This window comes from Kogia breviceps, chromosome 19 (assembly GCF_026419965.1).
Source record: "Kogia breviceps isolate mKogBre1 chromosome 19, mKogBre1 haplotype 1, whole genome shotgun sequence".
Classification (NCBI taxonomy): Eukaryota; Metazoa; Chordata; class Mammalia; order Artiodactyla; family Physeteridae; genus Kogia; species Kogia breviceps.
The window spans coordinates 12785865-12804552 of NC_081328.1; the positions used below are offsets into that span (position 1 = coordinate 12785865).

Genomic DNA, 18688 nt, shown 5'->3' on the forward strand with positions numbered 1-18688 from the left:
TCCACATCAAGAAATTTTCCAATTCTCTGTGGATACCAACTGGGTGTTCTACAATTTAATTCATTTTTGACACTACCTGGAGTTAATACAACCAATTATACAATCAAATTAGGGGGAAAAAAAGTGCTGCTGACAAATGGCACTGGTAGACTTGCTTGACCCAGGGTTGCCACAAACCTTTAATTTGTAAAAAAAAAAACACAGTATCTGCAAAGTGCAATAAAGTGAAGTGCAACAAGACGAAGTATGCCTGTACAAGAGTTTTAGGAGCTCTCTGGTAAGAACCAAGGAAAAACACCAAATATATATTTTGTATTGTATCATGATATCACAGTGTGTTTCTAGGAATTTGTTTATTTGTTATCCAATTTATAAAACTCTTACACTTCTTATGTCGGTAATGGTGGTGGTGACGTCCTCACTTTCATTTCTAATTTTAGTAATTTGAGTCTTATTTTCGTAGTCAATCTAACTACAGGTTTTTCAGTTTTGTTGATCTTTTCAAAGAACCAACTCAGTTTGTTGATTTTCTTTTTTTTTTCTGTTTTCTATTTTACTTATCTCCACTTTAATATTTTTTATTTATTTCCTTATGTTGTACTTCTTGTAGTTCATTAAGTTGTACTGTTAGGTTATCAATGTGAGAGCCTTTTTTGTGTGTGTGTGTGTGGTACGTGGGCCTCTCACTGTTGTGGCCTCTCCCATTGCAGAGCACAGGCTCCGGACGCGCAGGCTCAGCGGCCATGGCTCACGGGCCCAGCCGCTCTGCGGCATGTGGGATCCTCCTGGACCGGGGCACGAACCCGTGTCCCCTGCATCGGCAGGCGGACTCTCAACCACTCCGCCACCAGGGAAGCCCAGAGACTTCTTTTTTTAAATCTGTTTAACACATATATATTTTAATTGAAGTATAGTTGATTTACAATGTTTCAGGTGTACAGCAAAGTGAAATCAGTATGTGTATATATATATATATATATACATATATGTATTCAGATTCTTTTCCATTACAGGTTATTACAAGGTATTAAATATGGTTCCCTGTGCTATATACTAGGTCCTTGTTGTTTTTTTTTTAGCTGTGCCACACGGCTTCTGGGATCTTAGTTCCCTGACCAGGGATTGAACTGGGCCCTCGCCAGTGAAAGCGATGAGTCCTAACCACTGGACTGCCAGGGAATTCCCATTGTTTATCCATTTTTTATATAGCAGTGTGTATCTGTTAATTCCAAAGCGAAATTCCCAATTTACCCCCCCCTTTAACAAGTATTTATTGAACACTGGAAGTGTGAGTGCTTAGATCTGATCCGCAACTCCTACGTGCTAATTGAGATATTTACTCCTCACTCCCTCAGGTTTCCTAAGGATGAGACCGCTCAGTGAGACTCTGACTGTACCTGCTGCATCACAGAGATGTCCGCAGAGCACGATGGGCATGGGGGCTGAGGGAGGAACACCCATGCAGGCAGTGTGGATCTCACCAGGTACATTTATTCATGCCAGCAGGTCAGTGGCAGGTTCCCATCTGATACAGCTTGCTGAAATCTACAGCCAGACTGACGTTCCCTCCACGTAAAGCTGGTTCACGATGACCCTGAACAGGCGCAGGACTGCTCGTGGTCATCATGAGCTGTCACATTTCAAAGCTTTGCTTCTTTTATCAGTACTCCCGATTTTATAAATGAAGCCCATCAACCCCATTCCTATCCAAACCTCTTGGTAAACTTGTGTATAGTAGGGCTTCATGGGGATCCAAATATTTTTAATAAAGCTTTGAAGCATATGGGTGTAGGACCAAAGACTCGGGCTGCCCCAACCTGCAAGATCCTTCTTTTTTTAAAAAAAAAATTTTTTTTAAACATTTGTTTGTTTGTTTGTGTTGGGTCTTCATTGCTGTGCGTGGGCTTCCTCTAGTTGTGGCGAGCGGGGGCTACTCTTTGTTGCGGTGCACGGTCTTTTTGTTGCTGTGGCTTCTCTTGTTGTGGAGCAGGGACTCTAGGTGCATGGGCTTCAGTAGTTGCAGCATGTGGGCTCAATAGTTGTGGCACACGGGCTCAGTAGTTGTGCCTCGTGGGCTCTAGATTGCAGGCTCAGTAGTTGCAGCGCACAGGCTTAGTTGCTCTGCGGCATGTGGGATTTTCCCGGACCAGGGATCAAACCCATGTCCCCTGTGTTGGCAGGTGAATTCCTAACCACTGTGCCACCAGGGAAGTTCCCTTCTTTTTTAATGTAGACATTTACAGCTATAAATTTCCCTTAGTAGGATTTTTGCTGCATCTCATAATTTTTGGTATAGTGTATTTTCATTTTTATTCATTTCAAGGTATTTTCTAATTTCCCTTGTGATTTCTTCTTTGACCGATCAGTTAGTTAAGACTGTTATTTAATTTCCACATATCTGCAGATTTTCCTAGTTTTCTTTCTCTTATTGATTTCCAACTTCATTCCATTGTGACAAGAAAAGACACTTTGGGGCATCCCTGGTGGCGCAGTGGTTGAGAGTCTGCCTATCAATGCAGGGGACACGGGTTCGTGCCCCGGTCCGGGAAGATCCCACAGGCCGTGGAGCGGCTGGGCGCATGAGCCATGACTGCTGAGCCTGCACGTCCAGAGCCTGTGCTCTGCAACGGGAGAGGCCACAACAGTGAGAGGCCCGCGTACCACACACACAAAAAAGTAAAGACACTTTGTGTGATTTCAGTCTTTTAAGATTAAGACTTGTTTTGTGGCCTAACATATGGTCTCCAGTTAACTTTACAGATGAACATGAAGCTCAGAGGTGAAATGACTTTCTGAAGGTCACACATTTGTTTAGTTATAGAATTAGGGCTAGAACCCAGGTCTTTTGATTCTTAGTCATTCATCATTGACAATTTGATAAGGTGTATTAAGAGTGTGAAGGGGCTTAAGGAGCCAACCTTTGCTGGCTCTTCTGCTTTCTCCTATCACTTGAAAGTAAGTATTCTCCAAGGTTTTGTTTGTCGTCCTACGTCCACACATTCTCTAGCTGCTTCCATTGCAGCCTCCCTCCAGCTTGGAATGCCAGTCCCCTTTTCCAACTCCATGCCTGTCTGTTATTTCTACTTTAGTGATATGTGAGAACCTTAGAACCAACATGTGGTAAAAGGAACTCACGTTTTTCTCTGCATTCCGTCGGCAAATTTTCCTAGCATTCCTTTTTTTGTTGTTGTTAATGGTCCTGCCCCACATTATCCCAGTGACTCAGGGTGGGAAGATTGAAGGTCAATTTTAATTTTTTCCCTTCACAAGGTCTTCAAATCTGATTAGCTGCAAACTGTTGTGGTTTCCCTCTGTAGTGCTATTCCTATTTGTCCTTTCTTTCACATTTTCACTGCTATTCTATTACCTTTTGCCTGTATTATTGTAATCACCTGATAATTCATGCTGCTCTTTAATTACTGCTATACAATATTTATAATCTTTTTAAAGAATAACTATGACAGTGTCATCCCCCTCGCAAAATCATCAAACAATAGCTTCCTTGCGCCCGCTGAATAAGGTGCAAACTTCTCAGCTTGCCATGCAGGGCACCTCATAATTTTGGTCCAAGCTTTTTATCCCACATTTATTGCAGACTTTACCACACAGCACATGCTCTAATTACCTGAGCTTTAGTCTTGCGACACATACTGTATTGAGTGCAAGGTGCTGCGAATCCATTGGGAAGCAAAACAGACCAGGTCCTTTCCCATTCCTGCCTCCTGGATCTCAGTCTGATCTTGGACTTAACTCTTCTGCACCTTGCGCCCAGGTTCCTCTAAGAACTTCCCTGTTTCTTCCCATGGTGGGCCTAAAGGGAAAAAGGCGGCTGAGGGAGAGGAACAGGAAAAGACTGCAAAGTGCGAACGTGAAGTGTGAAAACTGCAGCCCTCCTTACCATATCAACTACAGCAGGGCCCAGCTCTTTACCTCGGAGTTAAACGGGTCTGAATAAGGGCCAGGACTGGGCTTGGCTGAGAAAACAGGGGCAATGGGAGAGGAGTTGGTTTCAGAGAGAAAGGCTTGCCATTTCAAAAACCATTACAGCCTCTCGTTTCTCAGTCTGCAGGCCAGGCTCTCTTGCTCACTCTCTTCTGGAGCGGTCCAAGCTGGCCTCACCCGGCCTCCCTCGCTCTCTCGTGGCGCTCTCCCTCCCTGCAGTCGCAGTTCCCGCCTAGAGCAGCCGCTGAGCCCACGGAGGATGGGCGTGTAGCTGGTTCCAGCCTCTTCGGGCGCTTAGCTCGCGAACCCGCCCCCCGCGCCAGTTGCCAGGGAGCGGTTGCCATAGAGCTGAGCAGTTGTCCGCGTGCGCAGGCGGAAGTCCCGGATTGAGGCGCCGCCATTTTTGCTGCCCGGGCGCGGAGCGAGAGGCTGAGAGTTGGAGACGCTATCCGCTTCCATCCGTCGCGCAGACCCTGCCGGAGCCGCTGCCGCTATGGATGATCGGGAGGATCTGGTGTACCAGGCGAAGCTGGCCGAGCAGGCTGAGCGATACGACGGTGAGTTGGCGGGGCAACGGGGGGCTGGAATTCTCGGACCCTCTGCCGCCGCCCACAGAGGCCGGGAGCAGGAGACAAAATGGCGGCATCGTCTCCAAGCCTGACCCGGGGACGTGGATTCGGGAAGCAGGAAATGGTCTCTGGGCTCCCGGAGCGGTAGGAGGCTCCAGGCTCAGGAATTTGACCCTTTCGGAGTCCTCAGCTGCAGACATTCGCGAGCCGAGGAGACCAAGGCCATAGGGTGGAGGAGTTGGTTGTAAAATGGCGGCTGGGGGGGAGGGCGAGTCCCGGCGCGGGGGCGGGGGAGGAGATGGCGGGTGCTGTCTCCGGGCGAGCAAATCCCCAGGGGAGTTTCTGGGCCGGTTTTGGGACGTGTTGAACAATTTGGTGGCGTGATGAGGGAAGAAACACCCGCCACATGGGGGAGAGTGGCGACTGGGCGCTGTAGCGCGGGCGCCTTTCAGGGAAATATGGCGGGTGGGGGCGGTGGCTTTTCCCCGGAGGCCCGAAGTGGGGCGGCGGCTGTGGAGTCTCACAAAGGAGAATCCTTGCAAGCGGAGGGCTTCTCTGGGCTTGTGGTGGGGGGCCGTCTTGGATGAGGGTGGGGGAAGGGGGGAGAGAGTGGGAATCACTGCAGTTCATCCTTGGGCGGAGGCCAGCTGAGATGCTACGGTCGGATTTCCTTCCCGTAGGCCGGCACACCTTGTAGCGGGGTTTTTTAGGCTTTCCGCTCAACCTCGCTTTTTTCTAGGGAGGTCTAGAAAAATCTCTTTCACGTTCCCTGTCCTCAGACTTATCCCAGAGAGCTCGAAGTTTCTGTAATTATTTTCTGGCTCCGTAAGTTGTGGGTTCTGCTGGATAGAACATTGAACAGGAAACAAGGAGATCATGACTCGTAGTCCCGTTTCCATGCCTGTGCTTCAGTCTACCGGTATTTAAAAATGATGACTTTACTGTTCACACGCAGCGTTATGACAAATAGAAGGACCTGTTGAAAAATAAAGTTTTTTCAAATAACGTGTAGTAACTATTTTGGTTGACTCCCCTGGTTTGGAATGCGTGTTCGTACTTCATTGGGGATATTCACTTATCCCACAGCACTCAGCAGAGACTTGGGTTTTTGTATTAAGAACATAAGAGATCCCAGCAGATCCTGTTTTCTTTCATCCAATTTTAATAGACGGCTTTATGTACAGATTAGAACAGTTCTTCTTTGTTCATTGCTCCTTTGTCCCTAAAGGTGCTATAGTCATTTTTCAGAACTTTATCGAAGTGGCCATTGTGTCTGTTTGCTCAGTCCCAAACTGCTGCTTTTTTTAATTGCCCCTCCCGGCCTGGGTCCCTCCCTCCCCCCATTTTGGACCTAGGTATTTGAATTACCCCCACATCCGTTAAACTAGTATCATCAAAACAAAAAATCATGTATGTTTTTTGTGTTTTTAATGCTGTTGTGGGATGAGACATGGTAGGAATCAAGTGTCACTGATCTTTAGATTTTTCTTCATTAAACCATTTATTTTTCAACATGCTGTGTGGGAACCTTGCTTTCCTTGAATGCCTGTTTGGTCATGTGAATAGCCTCAGGGCTAGTCCCAGCGTGTCATCATACCTTAGGATTCAGGAATTTGAAAATGAGGAGAAAAGACCTCGAACTCAAATTTAGGAAAGATCACTAAATTTCGTTTTGTAAATCCTTAAATTGCTGTTTGTATTGAACAAGACTTCTGTTGGGAGGGGGAGGGGAATAAGATGGGGAAATACAGCTCAAGGTCAGACTTGTCTTTATTTCAGTGTTTAAAAGTCAAACAAATGTAGATGTGCTTGTAATGGAAGTTTTTTTTCTTCTTCTCCTCTCCTGCCCCAAATAGGTTCCCCTCTTAATCTACCAGTGCCCTTGGGAAGAAACTCTAAATTGTATTTGAATGTTTTTTGTTCTGTGGGGATTTAGGCTTTGAGTAAACCTGCTGTGATCACCAAAAAGGACATGGAACTTGTTTTAAAAACTGATTTGGAAGCTTGTGATTGTAGCTTCCAAGTAAGTGGCAGTGTGAAAATCGTGGTTTTGGAATTGGGTGTTGAGGATTTTTGACCAAAGGCCTTAATTGGTTATTCAACACAGGACTGTAGAGCCCTATCCTTACCGTTGTTTAAACATTAGGGTTGTCCTTCAGGATCTAAGGGTGGGGGGTATATAGGATCTCCCAGGTGGAGAGGATCTCTTGTGACTTTTGAGCGCAAAATTGGGAGGGATTCATTGGAAAGGAAGAGGACGACAGTCATTAGGAATCATTCTCTACCTTTGTCCACTCCTTTATTGGGTGCAATAATTCAGTTTTGTTTGTGGTCACAAGAAAAATGACCCCATAGTTATAGTTGCCAAACAACTAACTTATCAGGTATGGGGAAGGTGAAGAGTGCTTTTGATGATTTCATTTAGTGTAGTTGGATATACATATTGGCTTTTTTCCTTGTGCTTGCAGTACCTTTAGCTTTTATCTTGCATGTTATGTTGAACCTAGTACTTAAACTTTTTTGTGGCATCATTTAACTTTGTCCTGGGGAATTGGAATCAAGTGATGCAGATTATTTAATGGTACTGGAGGATGAGCTAAGCTGTGTTCAGGAAAAGGACAGTTTGGTGTTGCAGATGGGAAATATTGAAGTTTGGGGCTAGGACTGTTCACTTTGAAGCTTAAATCTAGCATCTTATGTAACAACAGTAGTCTAAGGGATGGTTTTTATATCATTCATAACCATATTAAGCAAGCCCATCATCTTTTAGCATTTCTGAAGTCTTAACTTCTCATGTATATGAACCATATTAGTATGGGCAAGTGGGGAATATAGAGGGGGGAAAATGAGTTCTTTCTACATTTTTTGAGAATAGAGCGGTATAAGCTACATTTCGGTTGTGAGATAGTGCTGGTTTTGGCCTTTTCTCACTTTTTTTCTCCATGTGATGATTAGCTCCACATGAGGTAGGGGTAACATTTTGATGGTTATGTTTGATTCAGTCTGTGAACGCAACACCAGGAATGCATCTGTTCTGTGTCACTTGAGAGCTGTCCTTTTAAGACACCAGAGCCTTATCTCTGGCTTATTTTGGTAGTCAGTGAGGGTTGGCGGGCATGTTTTGAATTAGCTCCTTAATATACATCTTGTTAGGAAAAAAAAAATGGATAAGAGTAAATTGACTTTAGTAATGAGTTTAAAAAGCACGGGTTAATTATCAGTTCTTTGACTATAGGCCAGTAATAATTTTTATTGTTGCTATTTCACTTAATGCTGAAATTAATTGCTATTTCAGTTAATGGAGTTAACTTTATTGAATACATTTCTCCTACCTAAACATAAGCAGAGTTGGATAATTTAATTAAAAAATTCCTCCTACAAAGTAGTTTTTGGTCTTTGTATTTGAGGTAGATGCTCTTTTGTGTATACTTTTGTGCATATACACAGTATATAATTCAGTCTATTATGTTGGCTTACAAAACTATAGAATATAATGAAATCATGAATCATTGCAATTTGAGGTGGTGATGGGGTAAATTCTTACTGTGGACATTTCTAGGCACCCTTTTCGCCTTTGAATTCTACTATGGGGAAGAACACAGATACTAAACTGAGCAAATTTTGGATTCATTAAGTACAAGCAAACCCACTGAAAGTCCATACGAATAAGCAGGCTTTTCATAATTGTTTTATAGCTTGGTCAAGGGAATATGAAATATTAAAAAAATTTCTTGACTTTCACCTGGTATAGCAAGTGAAATTTCAGCACAGTGAATTAATGTATCTAATTTTACAAATGAGTTGCAAATAACTTAAAGAAGCTGATCTGAAAGCATGATTTTTTTTTTTTAAAGGGCTGTAAGGCTGATTTTCCAGCAATTTTTTAGCCTTATATTTAAGTAGAGTGTATTTAAACAGTAGTGACAGGCATAGGATAAAGGTTAAAATTTTAAACTTTACATTATATAATTTCATATTTATATAGAACTTCACATTTCACAGACCACTTTCAGAAAAATTTTAACCTAGTTCATGTGATATTGAAGTAGGTAATGTTAATTCCATTTTATGGTTCAGGAAAGTGAATTTGAGAAGACTTAGTGATTTTTAAAAAAAATTTTACTGTATCACATGATTAATTGGCAAGTATATGGCAAAGCCAGAACTTGTCTGTTTGATGACCTTTAGACTGGTACTCTTATTTCTCCTGAGCCACTCACAAAAGACCCATGTGTAACTAAATCAGATGGTGCCTTGTGGGAGGAGGGGTATGCTTATTTTTTTTAGCAGTTACTTCACATAATATGTTTTGGTATTTATGACTTGACTCATATCCATTGTAAATAGATAAAAGATATCTTCATGCTTTTGTAAAGAAACTTCTTGTATTCTTTCAAAAACAAGGCACAGTGAATGAAGTTATTAGTGATGAATTTTAGGTAGTCTCAGAGTGTGTTTGTATTTAGGTTTTTTGCTTTATCACAATTTCTCTATTGGGGTATAACTTAATGCCATGCATTTCTGTAAAGTACTTCTAAAACGTTTCTGCCCCTTAGTTTTAACGAATGCAGCCCTTAAATTAATGATATAGTCATAAAAATTTGGGGGGCAGGGAGGTTGGCAAATGATTCTCAAATGTTCCAAATAGTAGCCTAGCGAGCTGTCAAGCAGAATCTGTTAAGGGGTAGTGGGGGAACAGAAACAAAATTGTTTTCACGGTTTTTGAAATGGTTAGTTAACAGTTTGATACGGTTAAATACAGATACATCCCAGTTGACAAATTGGTTTACCAAGATAACGTTGCTTTGAGCTCATTAACTAAATATTCATGCAAGTCACTCTCCTAGGAACAAATTTAGAAGCGCATTTAAGTTTACTAAGTTGTAATAACAATTGCCATAATAATAGAAGGGTCATCATAATTTATTCAAGTCAGGATACCTTGAAATGAAGGGGTGCCAATTCATTGTGCTGAAACTGTAAACTTGCCCTGTGGTCGTCCTACTTAAGACCATTTGTTGCTACTAGTTGTCTCATTTAGAAAGTTTCCTAAGCTTTGTCCATCCCTCTACCACCAAGATATCTTAGATCTGAATTCCCAGAATATTGTTTTTCTTCTTTCAAATGAAGTTATTATTTGGCAGAACATAAGACAGATCAAAGGCAAAGTGAAAGCTTTCCTCCTCTCACTCCCCTTTCCCCCAAATGGGAGCTGGAAAAGTCAAGAATACAGTAGTTGCTGAAAATAGAGCTTACTGGCATACTAACCTAGTCAATCAGACTGATAATGTCAAAGCCAGGTATGTTGGTTTTATGTATGTTTACCTTGAGCTAGATCTGTGTTTAAAAATACTTGACTTAGGTGCAGACCCTTAACAGCAGGGTCTCTCTTAAGTTTAGAACTTCCCAAATAATATTTTTAAAGTCTCACCCACGTCTTGTTATGATCATTATGTTTAGAACACTGAATCCTGAGTAGTTTAAAAAACATGATCATAATGCTAGTTTATCTTTTTGAAATTTAATCTTGAATTTATTGCCCTTCTTCCAGTGATCGATCCATCATAGTAGCTGGGCAGATCTGTCATTGGTAGGCTTCATTTGTGATCAGGACAGGATTTTATCTAGCTAAAGCAGTATGAAATGTGTTAAGCCCTTTTCTTCACATATAAAAATTTGGAAGAGACACGTTACTATGAATAAGAATTAATGACTTTTGGACTGGGCAGGACTGGACCAGGGCACCAACCCGTAATCCCCTGCATCAGCAGGCGGATTCTCAACCATTGCGCCACCAGGGAAGCCCAGGTAGTAGTCTTAATTGTGAAAATTTCCTTTTACCCATTGTCAGAGATGAAGTAAATGTTTTTGCTGTTTATCTACATTCTTATTAGAGGATAACGTACCTTTTTTGAGTTATTCTTAGCAAGTGTACTCTTATGGGTTTAGTGTCCAAGTTACATTTGCATAAAGGTTCTCGAAACAAAATCCTTAATCTTAACTCATCTGTAAAATTGCATATCCAGAGGATGAAGGTTGTCCAAGTTTATTCCCAAGTAGTATAACCTATACTTTGGCTGTGTTGAGGTATGTAGTACTTGATTTTTTGGCTGCACCTTGTGGCATACGGGATCTTAGTTCCCTGACCAGGGATGGAACTTGTGCCCCCTGAAGTGGAAGCGCGGAGTCCTAACCAGTGGACCGCCAGGGAAGTCCCTGGTATGTAGTTCTTCCTTTTTTTCTTTTTAAATTTATTAAATTTATTTATTTTTGGTTGCGTTGGGTCTTCATTGCTGCATGCGGGCTTTCTCTAGTTGTGGCAAGCAGGGGCTACTCTTCGTTGCAGTGCATGGGCTTCTCATTGCAGTGGCTTCTTTTGTTGCAGAGCATGGGCTCTAGGCAAGTGGGCTTCAGTAGTTCTGGCACTCGGGCTCAGTAGTTGTGGCTCTTGGGCTCTAGAGCGCAGGCTCAGTAGTTGCGGCACATGGGCTTAGTTGCTCCGTGGCATGCAGGATCTTCCCGGACCAGGGCTTGAACCCATGTCCCCTGCATTGGCAGGTGGATTCTTAACCACTGCACCACCAGGGGAGTACCTGTAGTTCTTTTGATATTAATTCCAGGTTAATATTCAGGAGGATATACTTAATCTCTCTAGCAGATATAACACCTCTTGTCTGTGGGTTTGGGGTGAAAGGTTCCATAGTACAAAAACGTAAAAGTAAATCAGTGTTAAATATTTGCATGTTAGCAGTCTCAGGTTACTGACTAGGAAAAAATATTATGTGTGACCAGTATCGTGAGATGTGATTTTAAAGGCTTAGTGTAGGGCTTCCCTGGTGGTGCAGTGGTTGAGAATCTGCCTGCCAATGCAGGGGACACAGGTTCGTGCCCCGGTCCGGGCGGCTGGGCCCGTGAGCCATGGCCGCTGAGCCTGCGGGTCCGTAGCCTGTGCTCTGCAGTGGGAGAGGCCACAACACTGAGAGGCCTGCATACTGGCAAAAAAAAAAAAAAAGGCTTAGTGTAAGCCTTGGGCAGTGAATGGGTTCTGATTAAAGAAAGCTACCAATTATGGGCTTCCCTGGTGGCATAGTGGTTAAGAATCCACCTGTCAATGCAGGGGACTCGGGTTCGAGCCCTGGTCCTGGATGATCCCACATGCCGCGGAGCAACTAAGCCCCGTGCGCCACAACTACTGAAGCCCGTGCACCTAGAGCCTGTGCTCCACAACAAGAGAAGCCACTGCAACGAGAAGCTCGTGCACCACAACGAAGAGTAGCCCCTGCTCGCCACAACTAGAGAAAGCCCACATGCAGCAATGAAGACCCAACGCAGCCAAAAACAAATAAGTAAATTTATATTAAAATAAGCTACCAATTAATACTACTTAATCCTTGGTGGTTAGTCATTTGAAAATTTAAGGACCTTGGAATGGTGGTTGTGAATACTTTTGTGTTGTAGAAATGTGTCCTGCTTAAGAGTTTTATGTGATTGATTGATTTTATTTGCTCATGATGGGCTAAATCATAAATTAGTAAAAATTTATAATAGGATTACCATGAAAATTTCGACACATTTTATGCCCTTTGACTACAAAATATGACTTAGGACAGTTATAATTTTGCTTTTATAAGTTTTTCAAAAAGTATTCATTAATACAAATTATTTTTTTGTGCAGAGTAGTTTTTCCCCCACAACTTTAAAATACATTACTATGAAAATGCCGCAATTTTTTAAAAAAAATAAATTTATTTATTTTATTTATTTACTTTTGGCTGCGTTGGGTCTTCGTTGCTGTGCGCGGGCTTTCTCTAGTTGTGGTGACCAGGGACTACTCTTCATTGCAGTGGCTACTCTTGCTGCAGAGCACGGGCTCTAGAGCGCAGGCTCAGTAGTTGTGGCGCACGGGCTTAGTTGCTCCACGGCACGTGGGATCTTCCAGGACCAGGGATCAAACCCGTGTCCCCTGCATTGGTAGGCGGGTTCCTAACCAGTGCGCCACCAGGGAAGCCCCAATGCTGCAATTTTGATGAGAGTTTCTTGGCTGTTCAAAGACTTAGGAAAGTAAATCAAATTAATAAATCTGAATAAATAGTTTAACTCTTCTGAATCAGCGCATGGGTTATTTCTGGTTATTTTACCTTTCATGTATTCCAAAACAAAAAAAATTTTTTTTTTTCAAAACAAAATTGTAAGGTTTTTTAATTTCAGTATCAAATTCTACAGAAATTATGAAAAGAGATTGACTTTAAGCTCCCATATGTACCTTAGGTCATTGACTTCCCCAATCTTTTACATTTTTTTTTTTTTGGTTCTAGTACAGGTAAACATGTTTGCATGACTGAGTGAGTATCTTCATAAATTCTAAGAGGAGTACTCTCCAGTCTGATGGAGTAAGAGGGATTTTTTTTCCCTCTCAAGTGCTGAGACTTGTGGGAGAGATACCTTTCTGCAGTCAAAATTGTAGAGTCTTTGTAAAAGGATGTCTGTTTTCTACCTATCAGAAGCTAATCAGGAACGTTTAAAAAATTTTTTTTTATAAATTTATTTTTTTGGTGTGTTGGGTCTTTGTTTCTGTGTGCCGGCTTTCTCTAGTTGGCGGGGAGAGGGGGCTACTCTCTGTTGCGGTGCGCAGGCTTCTCATTGCGGGGGCTTCTCGTTGCAGAGCATGGGCTCTAGGCAAGTGGGCTTCAGTAGTTGTGGCTTGTGGGCTCTAGAGCACAGGCTCAGTAGTTGTGCACGGGCTTAGTTGCTCTGCGGCATGTGGGATCTTCCCGGACCAGGGATCGAACTCATGTCTCCTGCATTGGCAGGTGGATTCTTAACCACTGCCCCACCAGGGAAGCCCTAAAATTTTTTTAAGGCTAGATTTTTTTTGGCTGGTTGCGCAACTTTGGTATCTTAGTTCCCCAACTACGGATGGAACCTGGGCCCTCAGCAGTGAAAGCGTGGAGTCTGAACCACTGGACCACCAGGGAATTCCCAAGGCTAAAAATTGTTTTACTTTTTTAAGGGAAGGTATGAGTTAATTTTAGAGTGAGAGGCTCCTCTGTTTAGGCTGGTGCATGAAGAAGAAAAATGGTACATATTTGAGTGTCAAGATTATTGTGTTTTGAAAAGCCTTAGTATTCAGAGTATGTACCAGGCACTGTTCTAGACAACTTGGGATTCACCAGTAAACAAAACAGACAAAAGTTCTGTTCAAGGGGCTTATTTTGCAGTGAATGTATAAATGCTTTTAGAATTACTCTTCTGTTAGTGTGTGTAATTAAGAGTTAATTTGAATTAGTCAATAACAACAGTGGTGTTTGGTAAAATGTAAGGCATTATACCTGGTGCTGGTCCCTGTCCCATATCAAATTCTTTCTTCATTGACTACTAGTGTTAAGTGGTATTAACAAACAAAAGTTTTCTCAAAAAATTATTTTCATTGACTCTGTGATAATAAAACCTTGTAATAGTACCATCTACTATTTATTGAAAACTATTCCAGGTGCTTAACATTCTCTCAATCCTCAAAAACAGCCCTGCAGAGTAGGTACTTTTACAGATAAGGATTAAGAACTTTAGGAAAGGTGACAGCAGTAGGGATCACTGGGATTCAGCTAGTCTGTTTCATTCCCAAGCTCATAAGTCCATCCACTTCCATACTTGTATGTAAACATTAGTCCAAACCACTTGAAGCTCTATTTCTGTTTCTTACATTAAAAAAAAAAATTATTTATTTTGTTTTTGGCTGTGTCGGGTCTTTGTTGTGGAATGCGGGCTTCTCTCTAGTGTGGCATGTAGGTTCTGTAGTTGTGACACGTGGGCTCACTAGTTGGGGCTCGTGGACTTAGTTGCCCTGCGGCATGTGGGATCTTAGCTCCCTGACCAGGGGTCGAAGCCGAGCCCCCTGCATTGGAAGGTGGATTCTTAACCACTGGACCACCAGGGAAGTCCCTGTTTCTTAGTTTTTTTTTTTTTTTTAATGTAATTTATTTATTCTTATTTATTTTATTTTTTTGGTTGCACTGGGTTTTCACAGCTGCTCCGTGCAGGTTTTCTCTAGTTGTGGCGAGCTGGAGCTACTCTTCGATGTGGTGTGTGGGCTTCTCATTGCGGTGTCTTGTTGCAGAGCACAGGCTCTAGGCACATGGGCTTCAGTAGCTGCAGCACGCAGGCTCAGTAGTCGTGGCTCACGGGCTCTAGAGTGCAGGCTCAGTAGTTGTGGTGCACAGGCTTAGTTGCTCCATGGCAAGTGGGATTTTCCCAGACCAGGGCTCGAACCCGTTGGCAGGCGGATTCTTAACCACTGTGCCACCAGGGAAGCCCTGTTCTTTAGGTTTTAATTTTATAACTTAAAGGTTATTTTGAACAGTCTTTTGGCTTAATTTGTGCTTTCTTTCATATATGAAGAAGGCAGAAGGGTATGTAGGTTTGAGTATATTCTTCATTGAAGAGAGAGATGAGATAGTAGAATGAGCTCTGGACCAGAAATCATTAAATTTAGGGGAGGTCTGTCATGTCCATGTTTTATCTCTGATTACTGTCCCTTCAGACATGTAACTAGTCTCAGGGCCAGTTTTTCTCATCTGTATAATAGACTTCTTTTATTATTATTACTGTTATTTTTATTATTATTTTTAGGTTGTGCTGTGGGGCATGTGGGATCTTTGTTCCCCAACCGGGGATCAATGCCCCCTGCATTGGGAACATGGAGTCTTAACAACTGGACCACCAGGGAAGTCCCTGTATAATAGGCTTCTGAAAGCTGTTTTATACAATTTGTAGGCAGAAACTTTAAAAAAAGTAATCTTTGCCTTGTGACCAGCAGAGTGGAGGGCTATGAAAGAAATCTGAATTCAGCTGTGGATTGTGTCTACAACTTTGGGTTTTACTCCAGTCAACTAAGCTACTGGTTCATTTAATAGAGGAACTCCTATTTGCCAAGTTTTCATATATATTCCTGCTTGTGTTGAATGAATTACAAGGTTCAACTATATGAAATTGTCAATTTCAGCCATTTTTGACCTACAGAAATGATCATTTTATATGATTTAATGTAATGTTAAGTTGTGGTTCGAAGGCCTGGAAGATGAGGCTTCAGTATACCCCAAAAGGCATCAAGCTTTTAAGGAAGCACCAGGATTAATGAGGGACTGTGCACAAATACTTTCCCTCAGAGGCTGGTTTAGCTTTTTTACTTATTTACTTGAGTTGACCTATTTTCACTTTGTCAAAGGTCTGTTTTCTGTTTTTTTTTTCTTTTTTAAGAATAATGGATTCAAATTTGCTATATTTGCAGTTCTTTTAATTCAGCACTTTCAGGGGTACTTCAGCATGATAAACTTCTCTTGGAACTGTGCAACATAGGGGCCCCAGATATTTTGATCATTTTGGGGAAAATGTGCTGCATAAAATACTGTTATTTCTCCCGAATAACATGAATGGAATTTTGTCCTTTTTTGCTAGTTGTCAGGGTAAAGAGAACGTACAAGGCTCATTGTTCTTTCCAGAGGAGAGTTGGTCTCAGTATTATACTTTACAGTTGGTAAAATGCAGTTTTAAGAAAATGTTTGTATTTATTAGATTATGTTATATTAATATGGTTCCTTAAGCGTAACCAGTAGAATCCCATTAATGTGGAATTTTTCTTACTGTTTTATATTTTAAATTACTGTTGTCTTTCTCCTTTCCCCTTATGCATTGTGACATTCTTCGTTTCTTCTTAGCTTTGAAATCTTAACTAGTGCTTATTCCTAAACCCCCTGGCTTTTTCACATGGCCATTGAAGATGTTCACATGTTATTTAATCAAGGAATAGAGAGATTATGGGACTTTCCTCGGGGCACGGTGGTTAGGAATCCGCCTGCCAATGCAGGGGACGAGGGTTTGTTTGAGCCCTGGTCCGGGAAGATCCCACGTGCCACGGAGCAGCTAAGCCCGTGTGCTACAGCTACTGAGCCTGCGAGCCACGACTACTGAGCTTGCATGCTGCATCTACTGAAGCCCACACGCCTACACCCTGTGCTCCACAATAAGAGGAGCAACCACAATGAGAAGCCCGTGCGAGTAGCCCCTGCTCACCGCAACTAGAGAAAGCCCACGTGCAGCAACGAAGACCCAACACAGCCATAAATAAATAAATATATTAAAAAAAGGAATAGAGAGATTAAACAGTGTTGAGCAGAAGAAAAATACCACTGTTTGTAATTTTTTATTTATTTTTGGCTGCATTGGGTCTTCGTTGCTGCACGTGGGCTTTCTCTAGTTGCGGCGAGCAGGGGCTACTCTGTTGCGGTGTGCAAGTTTTTCATTGCAGTGGCTTCTCTTGTTGTGGAGCATGGGCTCTAGGCGCACGGGCTTCAGTAGTTGTGGCACATGGGCTCAGTAGTTGTGGCTTGTGAGCTCTAGAGCACAGGCTCAGTAGCTGTGGCGCACGGGCTTAGTTGCTCTGTGGCATGTGGAATCTTCCCGGACCAAGGATCGAACCGGTGTCCCCTGCATTGATAGGTGGATTCCTAACCATTATGCTACCAGGGAAGCCCTCCCCACTTTTCTAAAAAAATATTTATTTTATATTTGGCTGCGTCAGGTGTTAGTTGGCGGTATGTGGGATCTTTCGTTGCAGTGTGCGGGCTTCTCTAGTTGTGGCGCGCGTGGGCTCTGTAGTTGCCCTGCGGCATGTGAGATCTTAGTTCCCCGAACAGGGATTGAATCTGCATCCCCTGCATTGGAAGGCAGGTTCTTAACCACTGGACCACAAGGGAAGTCCACAGTTTTCCCGATTCTTTTTTTTAACTACAGAAACTAAAATTAAATGTAAAAAAGTTAAACAAGTACAGTAAAATATTGACAGCTACTCCAACCTGCCGGATGTAGCTATTGTTGACAGTTTGAATGTACTTTTAGAACTTTGTCTGCTCAAGTGCCATTGTGTGTATTCACAAACATACCTTGTTTTATTGACTCTAATGTTATTGATATAACATGCATCACACTAATACAGAAAAATGCTAACTGTCATGACATGCCACCGACTAAGAGAAATCTGGGTTTTAAGAGATGTTAATGTAAAAAAAAAAAGTGTCCTAAAGATTGGTACATATTTATAGTATATACACATAATGTACTGCATTCTTTCATAGAAATCACATTATATATGTTATTCAGCTACATGCCTTTTTCCCTCAACAAAACATTGTGAATATAAAAAAGGTTTTTTAAAATAAAAATTGAGTCTTCCCTGGTGGTGCAGCGGTTTAGAATCTGCCTGCCAGTGCAGGAGACACTGGTTCTATCCCTGGTCTGGGAAGATCCCACATGCTGCCGAGCAGCTAAGCCCATGAGCCACAACTACTGAGCCCACGAGCCACAACTACTTTGCCTGCGAGCCACAACTACTGAGCCCACGTACCTAGAGCCCGTGCTCCACAACGAAGACCCAACACAGCCAAAAATAAATAAATAAATTTATTTTTTTAAAAATTGGACCATTTCAACCAGACTAACATAAAAACTTTTAAAATGTCTGGTTTGTTCACCTATGTCAGTCTACCTTTAAAGAAGAAAACCTTCCTAAGGGATTTTACTGTGCAGCCAGGGTTGAGAAACACAGGAATAGATTGTTTCTCAAACCCCTGACTAAGAGTCACTGTGGGTGCTTATTAAAAATTAAGGCATTTGATTAGTACTCAAATTTAATACATATCTCCGGGTATACAGCTAGATTTGTCTAGATGACTTTGTAGAGCTCTCTTCTTAGAGGCTGTCTCAGCTGTTTTTTCAGCAGTGAATTGCCAGAGACCCTGAGTTGGAGAATATGGGAAATTCTGTGGCAATATTGCATAGTTTTTTGTCCAGTTTTTTAAAAAATATGATCAATTAACTTGTTTTTGAGTGGTGCTGCATACTTTTTTTTAATTTTTATTTTTATTTTTATTTTTTTTTTGTGGTTACGCGGGCCTCTCACTGTTGTGGCCTCTCCCGTTGTGGAGTAGCACAGGCTCCGGACACGCAGGCTCGGCGGCCACGGCCCACGGGCCCAGCCGCTCCGCGGCACATGGGATCTTCCCGGACCGGGGCACGAACCCGCCTCCCCTGCATCGGCAGGCGGACCCCCAACCACTGCGCCACCAGGGAAGCCCTGCTGCATACTTTGAGTATGGACCTCTTACTATTTTTTCCCTTCATTTACG

The 18688-nt window shown here is 42.4% G+C and overlaps 2 protein-coding genes across 3 annotated transcripts in view; one reads left to right on the top strand and one right to left on the bottom strand.

Moving 5' to 3' along the window:
* Positions 1 to 746: 746 nt before the first annotated feature.
* Positions 747 to 1782, bottom strand: LOC136793162 (ATP synthase subunit ATP5MJ, mitochondrial-like; the record flags this gene model as incomplete). The annotated part of the gene is made up of 2 exons (XM_067020643.1): positions 1638 to 1782; positions 747 to 763 (listed from the first exon to the last, which is right to left on the bottom strand). Coding segments are annotated over exons 1-2 (162 nt in total), but the record flags the coding sequence as incomplete, so codon positions are not given.
* A 2399-nt stretch (positions 1783 to 4181) lies between these two features.
* The window catches only part of YWHAE (tyrosine 3-monooxygenase/tryptophan 5-monooxygenase activation protein epsilon), a 42637-nt gene continuing 28130 nt past the window's right edge, over positions 4182 to 18688 (top strand). The window contains exon 1 of one of the 2 annotated variants that reach the window (XM_059049073.2): positions 4182 to 4499. In XM_059049073.2, the coding sequence (XP_058905056.1) occupies positions 4436 to 4499 (64 nt within the window). In that variant the 5' untranslated portion in view covers positions 4182 to 4435. The remainder of the gene's footprint in view (positions 4500 to 18688) is intronic. The other variant, XM_059049074.2, reaches the window with a different exon arrangement.